General features: G+C 35.2%; 1 protein-coding gene across 1 annotated transcript; it reads right to left on the minus strand.

The window, feature by feature from the left end:
• Positions 1–2,200: 2,200 nt before the first annotated feature.
• LOC149284002 (potassium/sodium hyperpolarization-activated cyclic nucleotide-gated channel 1-like) lies at positions 2,201–10,824 on the minus strand (the record flags this gene model as incomplete). Its single annotated transcript, XM_089497320.1, has 3 exons — positions 2,201–3,024; positions 9,319–9,483; positions 10,584–10,824. Coding segments are annotated over 3 exons (1,230 nt in total), but the record flags the coding sequence as incomplete, so codon positions are not given.
• Between the last annotated feature and the right edge of the window lie 3,122 nt (positions 10,825–13,946).

The following is a 13,946-nucleotide window of genomic DNA, read 5'->3' on the forward strand; positions in this document are numbered from 1 at the left end:
ATTGCTAGAGGAGTCAAGCCAAATACTACATAATCAGATGTAGTTATGCGGAACGACTTACTGGTCTTAAAGATGAGGTTAATTGTGAAGTTGTTATTCTGGACATTGCAGGAGTAATTTACATGACATGTAATTGATTTAACCGCTTTTACTTGCTATGGAGTGTGATTTATCACCCAACCTGGTCAAGTTGGATAAAACACTTTATCCTATTCCATCTTTGGTTCTTAGAATGCGTCCAGAAGACACAACCAAGGAACCTGTATGTCCCGCAGTCCTATGCAGCTCATGATGCGGTAAAGTCCGTCCACCCACCTGTAACGGAGCTTGTCCTATAATATATATAATATATTCTATATCAGAAATGTGAATCTGATTTTGATCAAGTGTCAACTATGGTGTAAAGTGCAGTCTCTGATTTTTTAAGGAATTTTTCCCCATTCCCACAGTACAAAATATTTCAACATTCTGGCTCCATATTGTTACATAATTTGCCAACCCTTCATCAACATGAGAAGATAACAAAATGAAACCATTTTATAAATCCTGGCGTGGGTTACGACATTGACACAGATTCATTAACTAAAAATGTATCTGTTTATCGTTGAACTCATTTTCCCATATGCTATTCAGCTACTAGTGATAAATGTATCTTCCACATAGAATTCAGCATATTTCTGAATATAAGTCGTTGGCCGTAGCTTATTTATATTAATTCTTTTCTTACGTTATTATACAATATGACATCTTTTAAAAATACTGAATACAGTATATGTTCCATATCTAATTTTAGCAATTTATCAAAAAGGCATACAAGTATAATAGATGAATTTCTTATTGTAGAACATTGCACATGGCCATTTAATATTATTTTAACACATAAAACTTTTTTTCAACTCCTTTTTCTCATAAAGCATGATATTTACAGCTTCAAATAAAGTTTCATTGTAAAGGTGATCTAATTGCAGAAATGAGGATATTTACACCTATTATAGTGACGTTTGGTACAAATGTCGTTATGACGGTTGCCTTGAATAAATAAGTAGCTCAAGAATTTAGGCACAGATGATTACTAATGAACATCCTGCGTGAAGAAATTGTCTAAATCACAAGACTAATTTAAGATCTAAAGATGAATTTGGCGTTCACAAAACAGTTTGATATTACACTGCTTTCTTTCCATAGTGTCCCTCCCCCTATTTTTTAAAAAGACATATATGAATCTCATATCTACTGGCTAATTTTTTATAATACATGCCTTAGGATATATTGATCCTTTACATTACACACAGAACAAACAATGGAAACATAGAAACAAATCAAAATTAGAACTCACAAACAAGTGCACAAATGGAAGTGAAATTCATAGCTGGTGTAGATTTGTTTTGAAAAATGAAATTGATTTTGTGTTCACGTTGTGAATAATACTGAGATGCTATTTTTTATGCTAATTAATGTTTGTTTTTTTATTATTTTTTTGATAATTAAATTCAGGCAGTAGACATCTGTTGTAATTCTGGCCTAAATATACGGCAGGAATTATATGTTAGCATTCTAGAAATTTGGTTCCTATTTTGCAATGCGAATGTTTAGGTGACGATTTGTTTTTCAAAATGAGATTGCATCTGTCTAACATATCATAATTAGCTCTCCTATGAATTAATAGCCAATCAATAAGTGTTGAACCACTCCTTATGTTATGAGATAATGCAAAGAAGCCAGCAGGAAGGAACTTGGTGAACATACCTTATGTACACATAGGTAGTCGTAGTAGACAATGACATAATATAATTTACAGTGTGAAAGAAATTAAAGCTCACATATTAGATCTTATATTATCAATCAGTAAACTGATAATAATTGGAAATCACAGTTAACCATGAATTTTCCCTTCCCTCAATACAATAAGCAGAAATAATTAATAAATATGTATTCGAAGAAAAAAAAGTTACAAAAATGTTTTTTTAAATGTTTAAAATAAAGGAAGACACACTCATGTATATGAATTTATATTCATGGAAGTTTTAGTGCTAAACAGTTTATATAGTATTTTTGAAAATCTTTTTTACATTCTTTATGCATGGTAAAGCCATCTAAAATATTTCTCCATTTTAGGTACTATGAATCTATATGTTGGACCAGTTTTTGAGATAGTTTTAAAGTTTGTTATAGTGCTGGCAGAGTTTACACATAATAGGCATCATAAATTTGAAGTATATCGTGGTTTTTCTGTATCTGTGTCTGTCGTTGCTGTGGTGGCGGTGGATGAATCCTTGCTCGGAGCTAGCGCTGTTTGGGGTTGTGTTGGTGTTCCAGCTCTTGAAGGAGGTAGTGCTCCTGAAGACATCTGGCGAAACAGCGCAACCCTTGGAGGGACATTGCTTCGGTTTCCAGACTGAGTACCTGTACCTTGTACATTTGATATGGGCTGTGGAAGGGATGCCAAAGATTCCCCAACAGTTGGATGTGGTTTAGCCACTATAGTGGAAATCTCATGGGGCAAAGAAGGCTGTGAAGCTGAAAGAGGCCTCACTTCTCGTGTTAGGTTAGAGTTCGGAAGTGCTTGAGCACTCTTAAGAACTTCATTACTTGGTGTTGATCCAGGTGTTTGCTGCTGTTGTTGCTGTATCAATGAAAGCTGTGAAGCAGTAGGAGAGCTATACTGAAATGTCCGACATGCCAGTGGACTCTGTACAGAAGGACTACAGGCTACAGCAGTGAAAGATGAAGGTGAAAAGATAGCAGCCTGTTGTGGTGTCTGTGGGCTTGGTGTTGGAGATTGAAGATTTCCATGAGATAGGCTGTTTGCAGTATAAACAGGTGGGGATTGAGTCCTCATTCTTAATGATGAAGTGGTACTAGAATTAAGAGCAGGTATTTGTTGATAGCTAACTGAAGGAACCCCTTCCACCATCTCCCGATCTTGTTTCACAATCTGCTTCAGTATCTCGCTCTCCTGATTGTTGAAAATTCCCGTGTTGAGGTCCTTTTGAAATCTTTGCTGAAGAATTGAGTTCTTCTTCCCTATTGAGAAAAATATATTTCTTTAAATTTTAAACAATATTTTATTAATGACTGCAAAACACTTTCCTACGATATCTTGATGAGTAAAGGCAAGCAACCCAGCTGCAAAGCCAAAATGTGACCAAGCTTTCATTGAGCCAATTATCCTCTTATATGCACAGGGACTCAAGAGCATCCTTCTGAACATACAAGAGGGCTCGAGAATGAAGGTAGAAGGAAGGGTTTGTGTGTGTATATTACATTCTTCCACTCCTGGCTTTCCAGATGAAGTCAGGAATTGGGTTTATTTTTAGGAGCTCTTTCAACATTATCTTCACTTTATGCTGTTTTCTCAGCCTCATTTTGGAACACTACCTGAAAATTTACCGGATAACAGTGCATCCACATTGCTTCAAAGCAAATTAAGCTTGCATTGGACAAACCACATTGGCCACCTGTTGCACCATTTTGTCTCTACCTTTCAAACTTATATAAAGAGATTTAAGAGGGGTACATAATATTTGTGTATATATATATATATATATATATATATATATATATATATATAGTTATATAGTACCCTTATATGAGGATTAGAAGTTTAGCAAGAGATTCAAAAATAATACATGATTAAAAAATAAGATATCCAGACTAAGAAAGAACTAAAAGCAAATAAAATGTTCTGCTTTGAAACGTTGTCATTCTAAAAACTTTCCAGCCCTGCTTTTTACATTGCATTGTTGTTGGTGCTACAAAAATAGACAATTAACATAGTAATGATAAGCTTTGTAGACTCTGATACTACTGTTGTTGTTACAGCTTTTGCTATAACTCTATAATTTCTATACATTGGACTTTTGTTTCCCAATCAGCATAACTAATGGGAATATTTTATCGCAGGCAAAATGTTATCTGTGGCAAATAACCAGAACTCGCTGGAGTATTCAGTAGTCACAGGTCCAAAAGACCCTCTGCACAAGACCATGGGCAGGTCATTCTCTACAGCATGGTTTACTGGGTGCCACGGGTTCTTAAGAGGCGTAGTGCTAGGATTTAATGTAATATCCTGCAATCATCAGTAAGGATAGCAGTAGAAGGGCATGCTGAAGGTCTGCCTTGGGTCAGCAGCCTAAGGCCACACTAAACATAATTACATTGCTGAACGAGGCACTGTATATGGGAAAGCCAGCCTGAAAAATAATTTTGAGAGTTGTCGTTAAATCTAAAGATAAGGTGGGTTGGCACTGGTCACTAATCACTATTATGGTGATAGTAAGTTACAGTTTGACTCTGTTCCACAGAGGCTAGGCTTTCCATGCATTATGCAACCTTGCTGTGAAATGGATTATTGCCATGGTATGTTTTTATGTTGGCCATACTAGTTAAATCCTTCCACGAAATAATAATCTTCCCAGCTATACATTTATACCAAACTATTTGATCACTATATTGAAAAAAGTTCCGGGATCAGTGAATTACCCTATAGATCACCAGATATGAGTGAAAACCGCAATGGAAAGACTTTGATCTAAAGAATAGTTTAGTTGAGAAATCCCAGAATGGCACTTGCATTTCATGGAACTATTTAAAACTCTAAAGCTAAACTTGACGTAGTGGCCTGGCCAGGGACAATGTGGTAAGAGCTAGAAGGACAGGAGCAAGAATTACAAGTAGAAAAAAATACAGAAAAAGATAACAATAGAAAATAAAGCGAGTTTGGATTTTCTCTAAAAGCATTCTTTAGTTTGTATTTTGATGGGTCATAGGGGCACATATTACGTATATAGATAGATTACGATTTATATTATGCTATGATACACAACAGTTAATATTGTAACATTGCACAGTCCAAGCAACAATATTGCTTATGATCATTCTATGAAAGGAAAAAGAACAAAGACATTAACAATAAACCACAATTACATAGCATGAACAGAAGTTTGATTATTTGCGTCACCAAATATTTTAGAATGTGTTGTTCATTCCAAATTTTAACTGAAGAAGCACACAGAGTTGTAGGATGAAAGTGAATGGTGACGACTGTAAAGAATAGGTGACATATCACAGGACAAAATGGAAAAAGCGGTGGTTATCAAGTGAAAATGTTCACATCATTGTACCAATGTATAACGGAATCGTACCAAGACAGACAATGCTAGAATCTACTCGGTTAAACATTCACTTTGATTCTGCCTATTTGGCATTAAACTTTTCAGAGTCAAATGAGGGTGCATTTTTTTGTCTACATAGATCATTTCATCTAATGGTAGAAGCGTAATGCTAGTAGAAGATTAAAGTAGCGTTTATGTAATAAAGCGGTAACAAAATAAATTAATGCTTGGGCTATTGCTGAGGAAAACAAAAACAAACCTGAATTTCTTTTCCAGGTCCTCTTTGAAGCCTGAATATAAATTGCAATAAAAAAGTTATAAAAACTCATATTCACGTTTAGAATATATTTTCTTTTCTGTATTTTCAGGATTATATAATTGGTAAATTGTAATTGTTTTAGAAACCTGGAATTTTGGGGGGGGGGAATTAAACAAATAGTGGCAAAGGAAAATAAAATTTATGGTGGAGCTTCTGTGTATCATAACATAAAATAACACATTCCTATATAGAATCTTATTTTCTGAAAATGTATAATAAATCTGTCATTAAATTGAATTTTACTTACTGCACCCCCCTATAAAAAATAAAATAAAGAAAAATAAGGTAATTTTTCTAGAATAATTACATATTTCACATCTTTAAGGCTGTTATTGAAATTGGAAGGTATACTATACAGTCAAATATATTCATGTCATTAGTAATTTAATTAACAGTGTTGCCATCCAACTCACAAAGAATTTCCATGCCTCATTCTCTAGTTTTGGAATCTGGATCAAATATGCATCATCCAAATAATAAAGGTTTGTTCAAAACTAACAAACGTGAGTCCTTTCTCTTTATTTTTGTTACCATAGTAAAATAAATAAAATCACCCAGAGAATGACATTTTAGAATGTCAAGATATTTTTGATCAATTATAGAGGTTTTTATATACAAGAATAAACAATATTACCTAAGCATTAATAAATCTGATCATTAACATGCTACTATATAAGCAAAATAGAAAACAGATGTGTTCCCTACTAGAATAAATTCTAATATTGCTTTTTAATATGTTTTCAGGTGATTATCAACATTTTATCAATTATTATTAAATTATTGCTTTAAGTTTTGTGTTTAATATTGGATTACTTTACAACGAACGACCTCCTTTCACTAAACCGTTCTCAGAAATGTTTACTAGTAAAATATTTAAAAAAATGTGTGGGTCATTTAGGTGAAATTATTATTTATTATTAAATAACTTTAAGTTATCCTTAACTTAAAAGAAAATTTAAAAGAAAAATGTAACATAAAAATGTTTTGTTAAGTCAAATAATCCTCCCTTGGTTCAATATAAATCAAGCTAAAGATTTATAAATGCTTCTTTTGATCTACAGAATATTTACCAAGGATTCTCCTGCTGTTTGGTAAAATGTTATAATCCCTGGACAACACATTAAATTCACTACCTGAGGGAAAATTAGTTTTGTACTTTCGTGGACTATGTGAGGCAAGGAGCCCAACGTCTCTAAATTAAAATGTTAAATTCACCCACAGTCCTAAATTTGTCAGACGTCTTTGGTAGTCATCTGTGTACTTGCTAGCAGAATATGTTAGAATGACAAGTATTAATGCAAGTGACATGTCTGGCAGACTGTAAATACACAATGTCATTTATCCTGCCTCCTCCAAGAAAAGGTTTATACATCTAAGCGGTGATGTAGCCATTATTGGCGATTGTTTGCTTGCAAATTTGCTTGCTTTCACCTGAAAATATCACGTAAGACTTGCATAGTTCTAATTTTACCGGCCATGGTGAAAAAAGATGTTCCTGCTTTCTACTCTTTCCGTTTCCTATCCATCTGAAACTTTACCTGCCCAATTGACTCATATGGTCCAATGATTTGTAACGTAATGAAACCAACATACTTAGGTTACTAGGTGTGTATTGAGACCTGTGTCATTTACCGGAAGTCACATTGGTTAAAAAAAAAAAGTTCCAAATGCAAAGTTTTTTAAATAAATGATCAGTTATTTTTACAGAAACATATTTCCATTTAACCCTTTAAACATGCTGCTCCACGAAGACAAAACATTAACTGCACAAGAATCAATCACACAAAATGCAGGAACTTTTGAAAAGAATCCATCAATGCCTGTTTTTGTGTCAATAATTCCTTCTAAAAATTAGAAGGCCAATCTTTACATGATTAAATCATCATTTATTAGAGGGCTTTGGGCATCCAATGGGACTAGGAATTATGTTTCAAATGCTGCATATAAATATGTTAAATTTAGTTGATGGATCAGCAGCTGGAAAGACTAACGTATAAAAAAGCGATACAAACATGAAATAAAAAATTTTATAGAATTGAGTTTTTAGGCACATTTAATCCTTGCTATCCTAACATCTGCTTTCAAATTTCATTATATTGTTTGTCATGGATATTATTAATTGCATTTTTCACACCAAACAAGCACAAGGGTGTTAAATTAAAATGAAAACATTATAATACAATTAAAATATAATTAACTAGACAAATTGAGGAATATAAAAAAAGCAACGACAAACGACATTTAAAATTTTCACTCTGCCAGGTTAGATTTCGATACTATTTTTGTCTTCAATAGCGGAGATATATCCAGAACATTATGCCTACAGAGCATTAGGGCAAAATCTAAAGACAAACAGGGCCCTAGACCAACCTATGCATAATACGCCTAAAATAAATGTAGTTTGCAATACAGTGTTATCAATAGGCGGTATATTTCCACTATTCAGTACAAAGGGACAAGCTAAAGCCCCATTAATATAGTATTCCAAACAATTGTCTAAAAACGGCGAGAACATTAATGGTCAGTCTCCACAATCGGGGTCCTTTCCAATGCATTTTTGCCAAGGTACCAAACAAAAGGAGCACAGAAAGGATCAAGTAAGGGTAAAATGCTACCTAAAGTGCAGCTCACATCCTGGTGACTATATGTGGAAAGAAAAGTAAACTGAGCCACTACCGTTGTGAACATATTTTTTTCTAGTTATTGGTGTCTTATCACCTCTGGTCATCCATTTTTATAATAGACTGTGTTTGGTGAGATTGTTAAGAAAGGATTGTCCCTCACTTTGCTATCTCTCAAATCTGTAGTTCGTCCTTTACTTCAGGAGTATCTGTTTATAAGGAAACGTGACCACTTGAACCTTAGTTACTTCTACTTTGGTTACTAAACCGAAGATCTGATTTTGCTTGGATACGTACACTTCTATTCAAGTATTTAAATGAACCCACTACCATCCAGAACAAGGATTAAAAATTTTGGACTAGAATGCCCCTTTAACTTGTGTGTTCACATAGGAAACCTTTACTAATTAATTTTACTAATGGATTGCAGAAACTACTAAAGCGAAACATATGATAATGGTTCCATATGATACGCAGATTAACTCATCAGTAGGTCCTATTGGTTCCTAATCAATAAGGATTAATGTACATATAAGGGGGATGCATTTCCATCTTTAAATTCCTAAATGGTTACTGTGTTGAACACCACTTTTACCTATAGACATAATGATGTCTATATTTGAATTATTAAAATGAAGCCATTGTAGATAGTAAGGCATTGGTAGTCCATTGCAGTATTAATGAAAAAGGACAATACCAACATTTTTACCAGGTTAATTTTCATCCCGTTTCTATCACAAACATTTTTAATACACTGAATATATTAGTGACAGTAATTTTATTTTAAAATATCTTTGCTTCCTCCAAAAGAAGCTAAAGTTATTTTTCAGTCCCTGATGGAACGTTCAGAAAACTAGCTGAGATGCCTTCTACAGATGTGCAGGAACAGGGAATCGGGTCAGTGACCGGATCATCATCTGCACAAGCTGCCTTCTTTAAATTTTGGAGGTAGCAAGAAAATAAATTTGGCTTATTTTGAAGAGGCAAAAGATATTTTTAAAGCATACTGGAACTATATGCACTGTAGCTGTAGGAACAGAATGCAGAGGGAATGATTAATATACAGACATAACTTAGGTATAAAATGAAAACATATCTATCATGCACATGCAAGAATCCCATATTTCAATGTAATGAAAAAGTGATTTTAAATCACAAACGGAATTTGTGTGTGCACAAGTACTATATATAGGTCAGCTGAAACATTTTCTGCTCCCTGAAAAGAGATTGACAATATAGTAAAATAATAAGAAGAAAATAATACCTATCCTGTCTAGTCTATCAATGGCCACAGTCTCAAAGGCCCTTCTCATCATTGGATACTCTTCCAGTACTTCATTAAAATTCTCCACTGAAAGGGAATACAGACGGCAATATGTCTCCGCTCTGACACTTGCAGTTCGGCGGCCTTTTGTTAGAAGACAGATTTCTGCCAAAAGAAAAACATTAAAAATGTTATGATATTAAGCCAACAGTAGCTTTATGGTGATGGACATTTTTTAAAATATAATAATAATAATAATAATAATTTTAATACATAAAAATAAGAAATGTTTCAGTGTGATATCTAATCTGTCATTTTCATAAATTAGGTTTAAAAGATTTTATGCATAAAAATTGTGTACAAGGTAAAAGTATATTTATAGTATATTGTAGATGCTAGCAGTCCTAAATTTGCAGCATCCATTCAGATAACTGGGTCTGTGTCCTGGCGCTTTAAATCTCCCATTTTTCATACACATTGTCCAAAACAGGCTCTATGCATACTTGAAATGGAGGAAGGGGATTCCATGGGCAGATGTAACATAGTAGAACTAGTAGGTAACATCATGCCACTCATGTATTGTAGGCAGAGATGAAGTTGACAGCACACACACTTCCATGTAGTGGCATGACATTAGAAAGTTGGTATGAACACTAGATCTTTTCCTCCCAATCCTACTCTAATAAAAAAATAGCACACCCTAACCCTAGGGGATTCATAAGGCATTTACTTCCCACCGGCTATTTTTTGTATGGTATATTAACCCCTTTAGTACAATGGGCGGTCCCTAAACCCATTGAAAACAATGCATTTGTACATGTGCGGGCTTTGTCATTAAGGGGTTAATCATCATCGTCGTAAAACTTGATTATAATTTCTGCATGCTTTTGGATTTTCAAAACCTATTTAAAAAAAGTAGTTCATCCATGAACTGAGAAAAAAATTATCTTTGTCTAATAGGAACACCGGCTTCCCCAATGCATTTTATTTTTATGTGATAAATAATGACTTCATCAATTAATTTTTTTATGTTTTACCTAACTTATCGATGAATTTTCACATAGAAAATTTTAACCACTATTGCACATGTATTCTGTATTCTGATTATAAATGATTTGTTTTCGGAATACAATATTACACAAAGTTCTATAATAAATGTTAAACAACAAAAATAACCCATTTTAAAGTCACATGAATACTTTGCCATTTCTCCTGGTAGAGAATGCCTTAGAAAGAGGAAATCGTTCTATTCATTTCATACTGACCTCCAAAATAAGATCCATCGGTTAATTTCATTTCTCTGCTGGATTTCGTTATGACACCCGCAACACCATGTTGAATAAAATACATCTTTTTTCCCACAGCTCCTTCACGGATTATGTAATCTCCAGGTTGAAATACTTCAAACTTCAATTTGCTTAACATGGCTGTGACAAAATTGGGGTCTGCATTTGCAAACAGGGGCATTGTAGCAACAAGTTTTCGACAGTTGAAGTTCACTATTTCCTAAAATGAAACAAAACATGATTAATGAAACTGATATCAAATTCAGCATCTTATCTGCGGTAAAAGGGTTAAAAGGCCAACTTAACATAAAGGCGTATGGTTTAATGTAGCTAACTTATTTATTGGAACTACCTATAGCTTGTGCCTATTTAAACCTGAAAATCATTACAAACGCGTACGACCATTAAGTATACTCAACTGCGGAATGCAATAATTGGGGAAATTACAGGATATATCAATGTGTAGTGTTTCTTTAACTATTATTTATCTTTCACCACTAATTTATCAAATACCTTATATCTTAATGATTAAAGGGGTATTTAAAAAAGAAAGCTTTTGATATAATAAACAACATCAGTGTTAAAACAGCAATAAGTATGACACCCCCCCCCTCCACAAGGGTTATCATAGAAGATAAATGACAGAGAATCACAACTAGAGTGAATACATGTACAGTACATGTGGAATCTGGTTCCTTTTACATAGTGATCAAAGTAGTAAAGGCTGGACATTGTTATTAATTACTGGTTCATATGAAAGACGTTCTGGATCATGTACATTTCACTATATGAGATTAGTGCCTGTAATACCATTTCTTCAGTCTAAGAAATAAAAGTCATGTTACCAAAAGGGTACGTATTCTGAGATGTGGCTCCTGCAATCATCAAAGTGACACAACCTGAAAGGATCTCATGGCCAGTTATGTAACTGTTCCCAGAATACCAGGAAATACTTAATGCATATCCCTGGACATTTCATTGGGATGGATAGAGGTGGGTAAGGGAGGAGAGCATGGCCGCCCATCTACCTTATCTGTCCAGCCACTTTGAGCCACTTAGCTTCAATGCATCACTAGGAGGCCATATGGGAGATGTGCTAGAGGATTGTGCTGTAACAGCAAAGACCTCTATTGAGTTCACAGCGTGGTGGTCCAGAAAGCAGATGTATATACCACCGTGGTGTATGATTACTTTACATCCGCCTATTAGAAGGAACTGGAATGGGATTGTTTCACGGTACAGAATGTTCCAACCTTATGGTGTAAACCCCAAAGCAAAAGAAATACCTCTTAAATCATGTATGCATAAAATACCGTATTGGCTCGAATATAGGCCGCACTTTTTTCCCCCACTTTAAGTCTTTAAAGTGGGGGTGCGGCCTATATTCGGGGTCTAGCGCCCGACGCCCGGGACATGCAGTCCCGGGCGCCGGGCAGGCAGCGGGGTTAGGATACAGATCCCCCGCAGTGGTGCAGGGGACCTGCATCCTACTCCCCGATACGCTCAGACAGCCTCCCCTGCCAGCACTTTCCACGGGGGGGGGGGTGCCGGCACGGGAGGTTGTCTAAGCGCATCGTGCGGATCGCCGCAGCCGGTGACCATCCGCACAATGCGTTTTACCTCTGCCCCCAAGACTTACCAGAGCAGACTCCCGGGTGTCTTGCGGGGCCGGCGGGGGGACATCTACGCAATACGCGTATACAACTTCCGGTACCGGCACGCAGCATATCTCGGGGGCCGCACCCTAAAGGAGGAGGCAGTGGCAGCATATCTCGGGGGGGGGAGGACAGCGGCAGCATATCTCGGGGGGGGAGGACAGTGGCAGCATATCTCGGGGGGGGTGTCAGCATATCTCGGGGGGGGGAGACAGAGTGGCAGCATGTTTTTTTGGTGCTTTTTTAAAGAAAAAACCTTTCTTTAAAAAAGCACCAAACTTTTAGGGTGCGGCCTATATACGGGGGCGGCCTATATCCGAGCCAATATGGTAACTTCTCATGTTCTACAGAAGTTGTAAGATTTATTGGCAGGGCAAGGAAAATAGTAAAGCCATTCTGGTTTCAGACAAGGTAGGGCCTTTGATGGCATTGGACAAACAGACAAAATACATTTAGCCATAGTGATAGCTTTCAATAGATTTCAAGAAGACACCTCTGAGGTTCTGAAACTTTATGCGTGTATGTAGGTATCTCATAAACCTGTTTTGTCAGAGCAGTATTATTTTAATGTTATTTTAAAATTAATGTTATTTTATTTTAATGTTACACAGACACTTTTCTATTCCTCCACCCCTTTGTTCTTCATTCATCATTGACTGTTTATAACTAATTTCGCTTTTGTAGATTTTTTTCTTTATCTTTTTATTGTTCCACTAAGGAAATGATTTAAATGTGTCTGATATACAGTGTATATTTTTGGAAATATCCTTCAATATCAACTAAAACAATTTCCTTTGATTATTTTTACTACTGGAAAATCTTTGACATTTAAACCAAATGGACAGTGTTCAAGCTTCAGTCATTCAAGTAAAAAGAAATTGATTTGTGAAATACAGTATACAAAATTGAAACACAAAGATGCCAGGATGAGTGGGATGTTTTATATTGACTAATACAATGGAACGAAGGAAAAGATGGAAACATTAAATATTGATTAAGTGAATGCTGTCTCAATCAAGTCACGTTTTCAATTGATCAGCTTCTAGTTGAACTATTATACAATTATCTTCCTGCCAAACCTTGACAAGACCGGACTGGACTTTGGAAAAAAAAGGTTATGCTGTAACTAATCTAAAGATATTAAAATGTCTCAAACTAGAATTTTAAAAAGAAACATTGTAAGAAGCTGTTAAACAAGAAGTAATTACATCATGTTCTTACAGGGGATTCATTTAAAGGCCATTGTACTTAACTAGTCAACTTTCTTCTTTTAAATTACTTTGGTATATCATTTGCATGATACCGGGTACAATAAATATTGAAAGTATCCTCTGCTAGAAAACCTCTGCTACCATATTTTCACATTTTGGGAAGTTATTATGATTCCTGGGGACAGCAGTTTCTAGTAGGTAGTCATGAAACCCAGTAAGAAGTCATGTCAAAAAGCTAAATGAATTGTGCTGCACAAAAAACAGAACATTCACTTTATATGCATTTACTTTATGGTATAAAACCAGACCCAGACCAGTCCTGTTTAATCCTGTGCAATGTTAAACACAATGTAAATAAGGAGTAGCTGGATAATGGTAATAGTAAAACCAGAATTGTGTACAGTATAAATGATGGATCAGCTGTCTACCCAACTGACAACATTATACATCAGATCACTACATGCATTACAACGCAC

Source organism: Sceloporus occidentalis, unplaced genomic scaffold (genome assembly GCF_023333645.1).
Source record: "Sceloporus occidentalis isolate IW3139 unplaced genomic scaffold, rSceOcc1.0.p SCAF_101, whole genome shotgun sequence".
Taxonomy (NCBI): domain Eukaryota; kingdom Metazoa; phylum Chordata; class Lepidosauria; order Squamata; family Phrynosomatidae; genus Sceloporus; species Sceloporus occidentalis.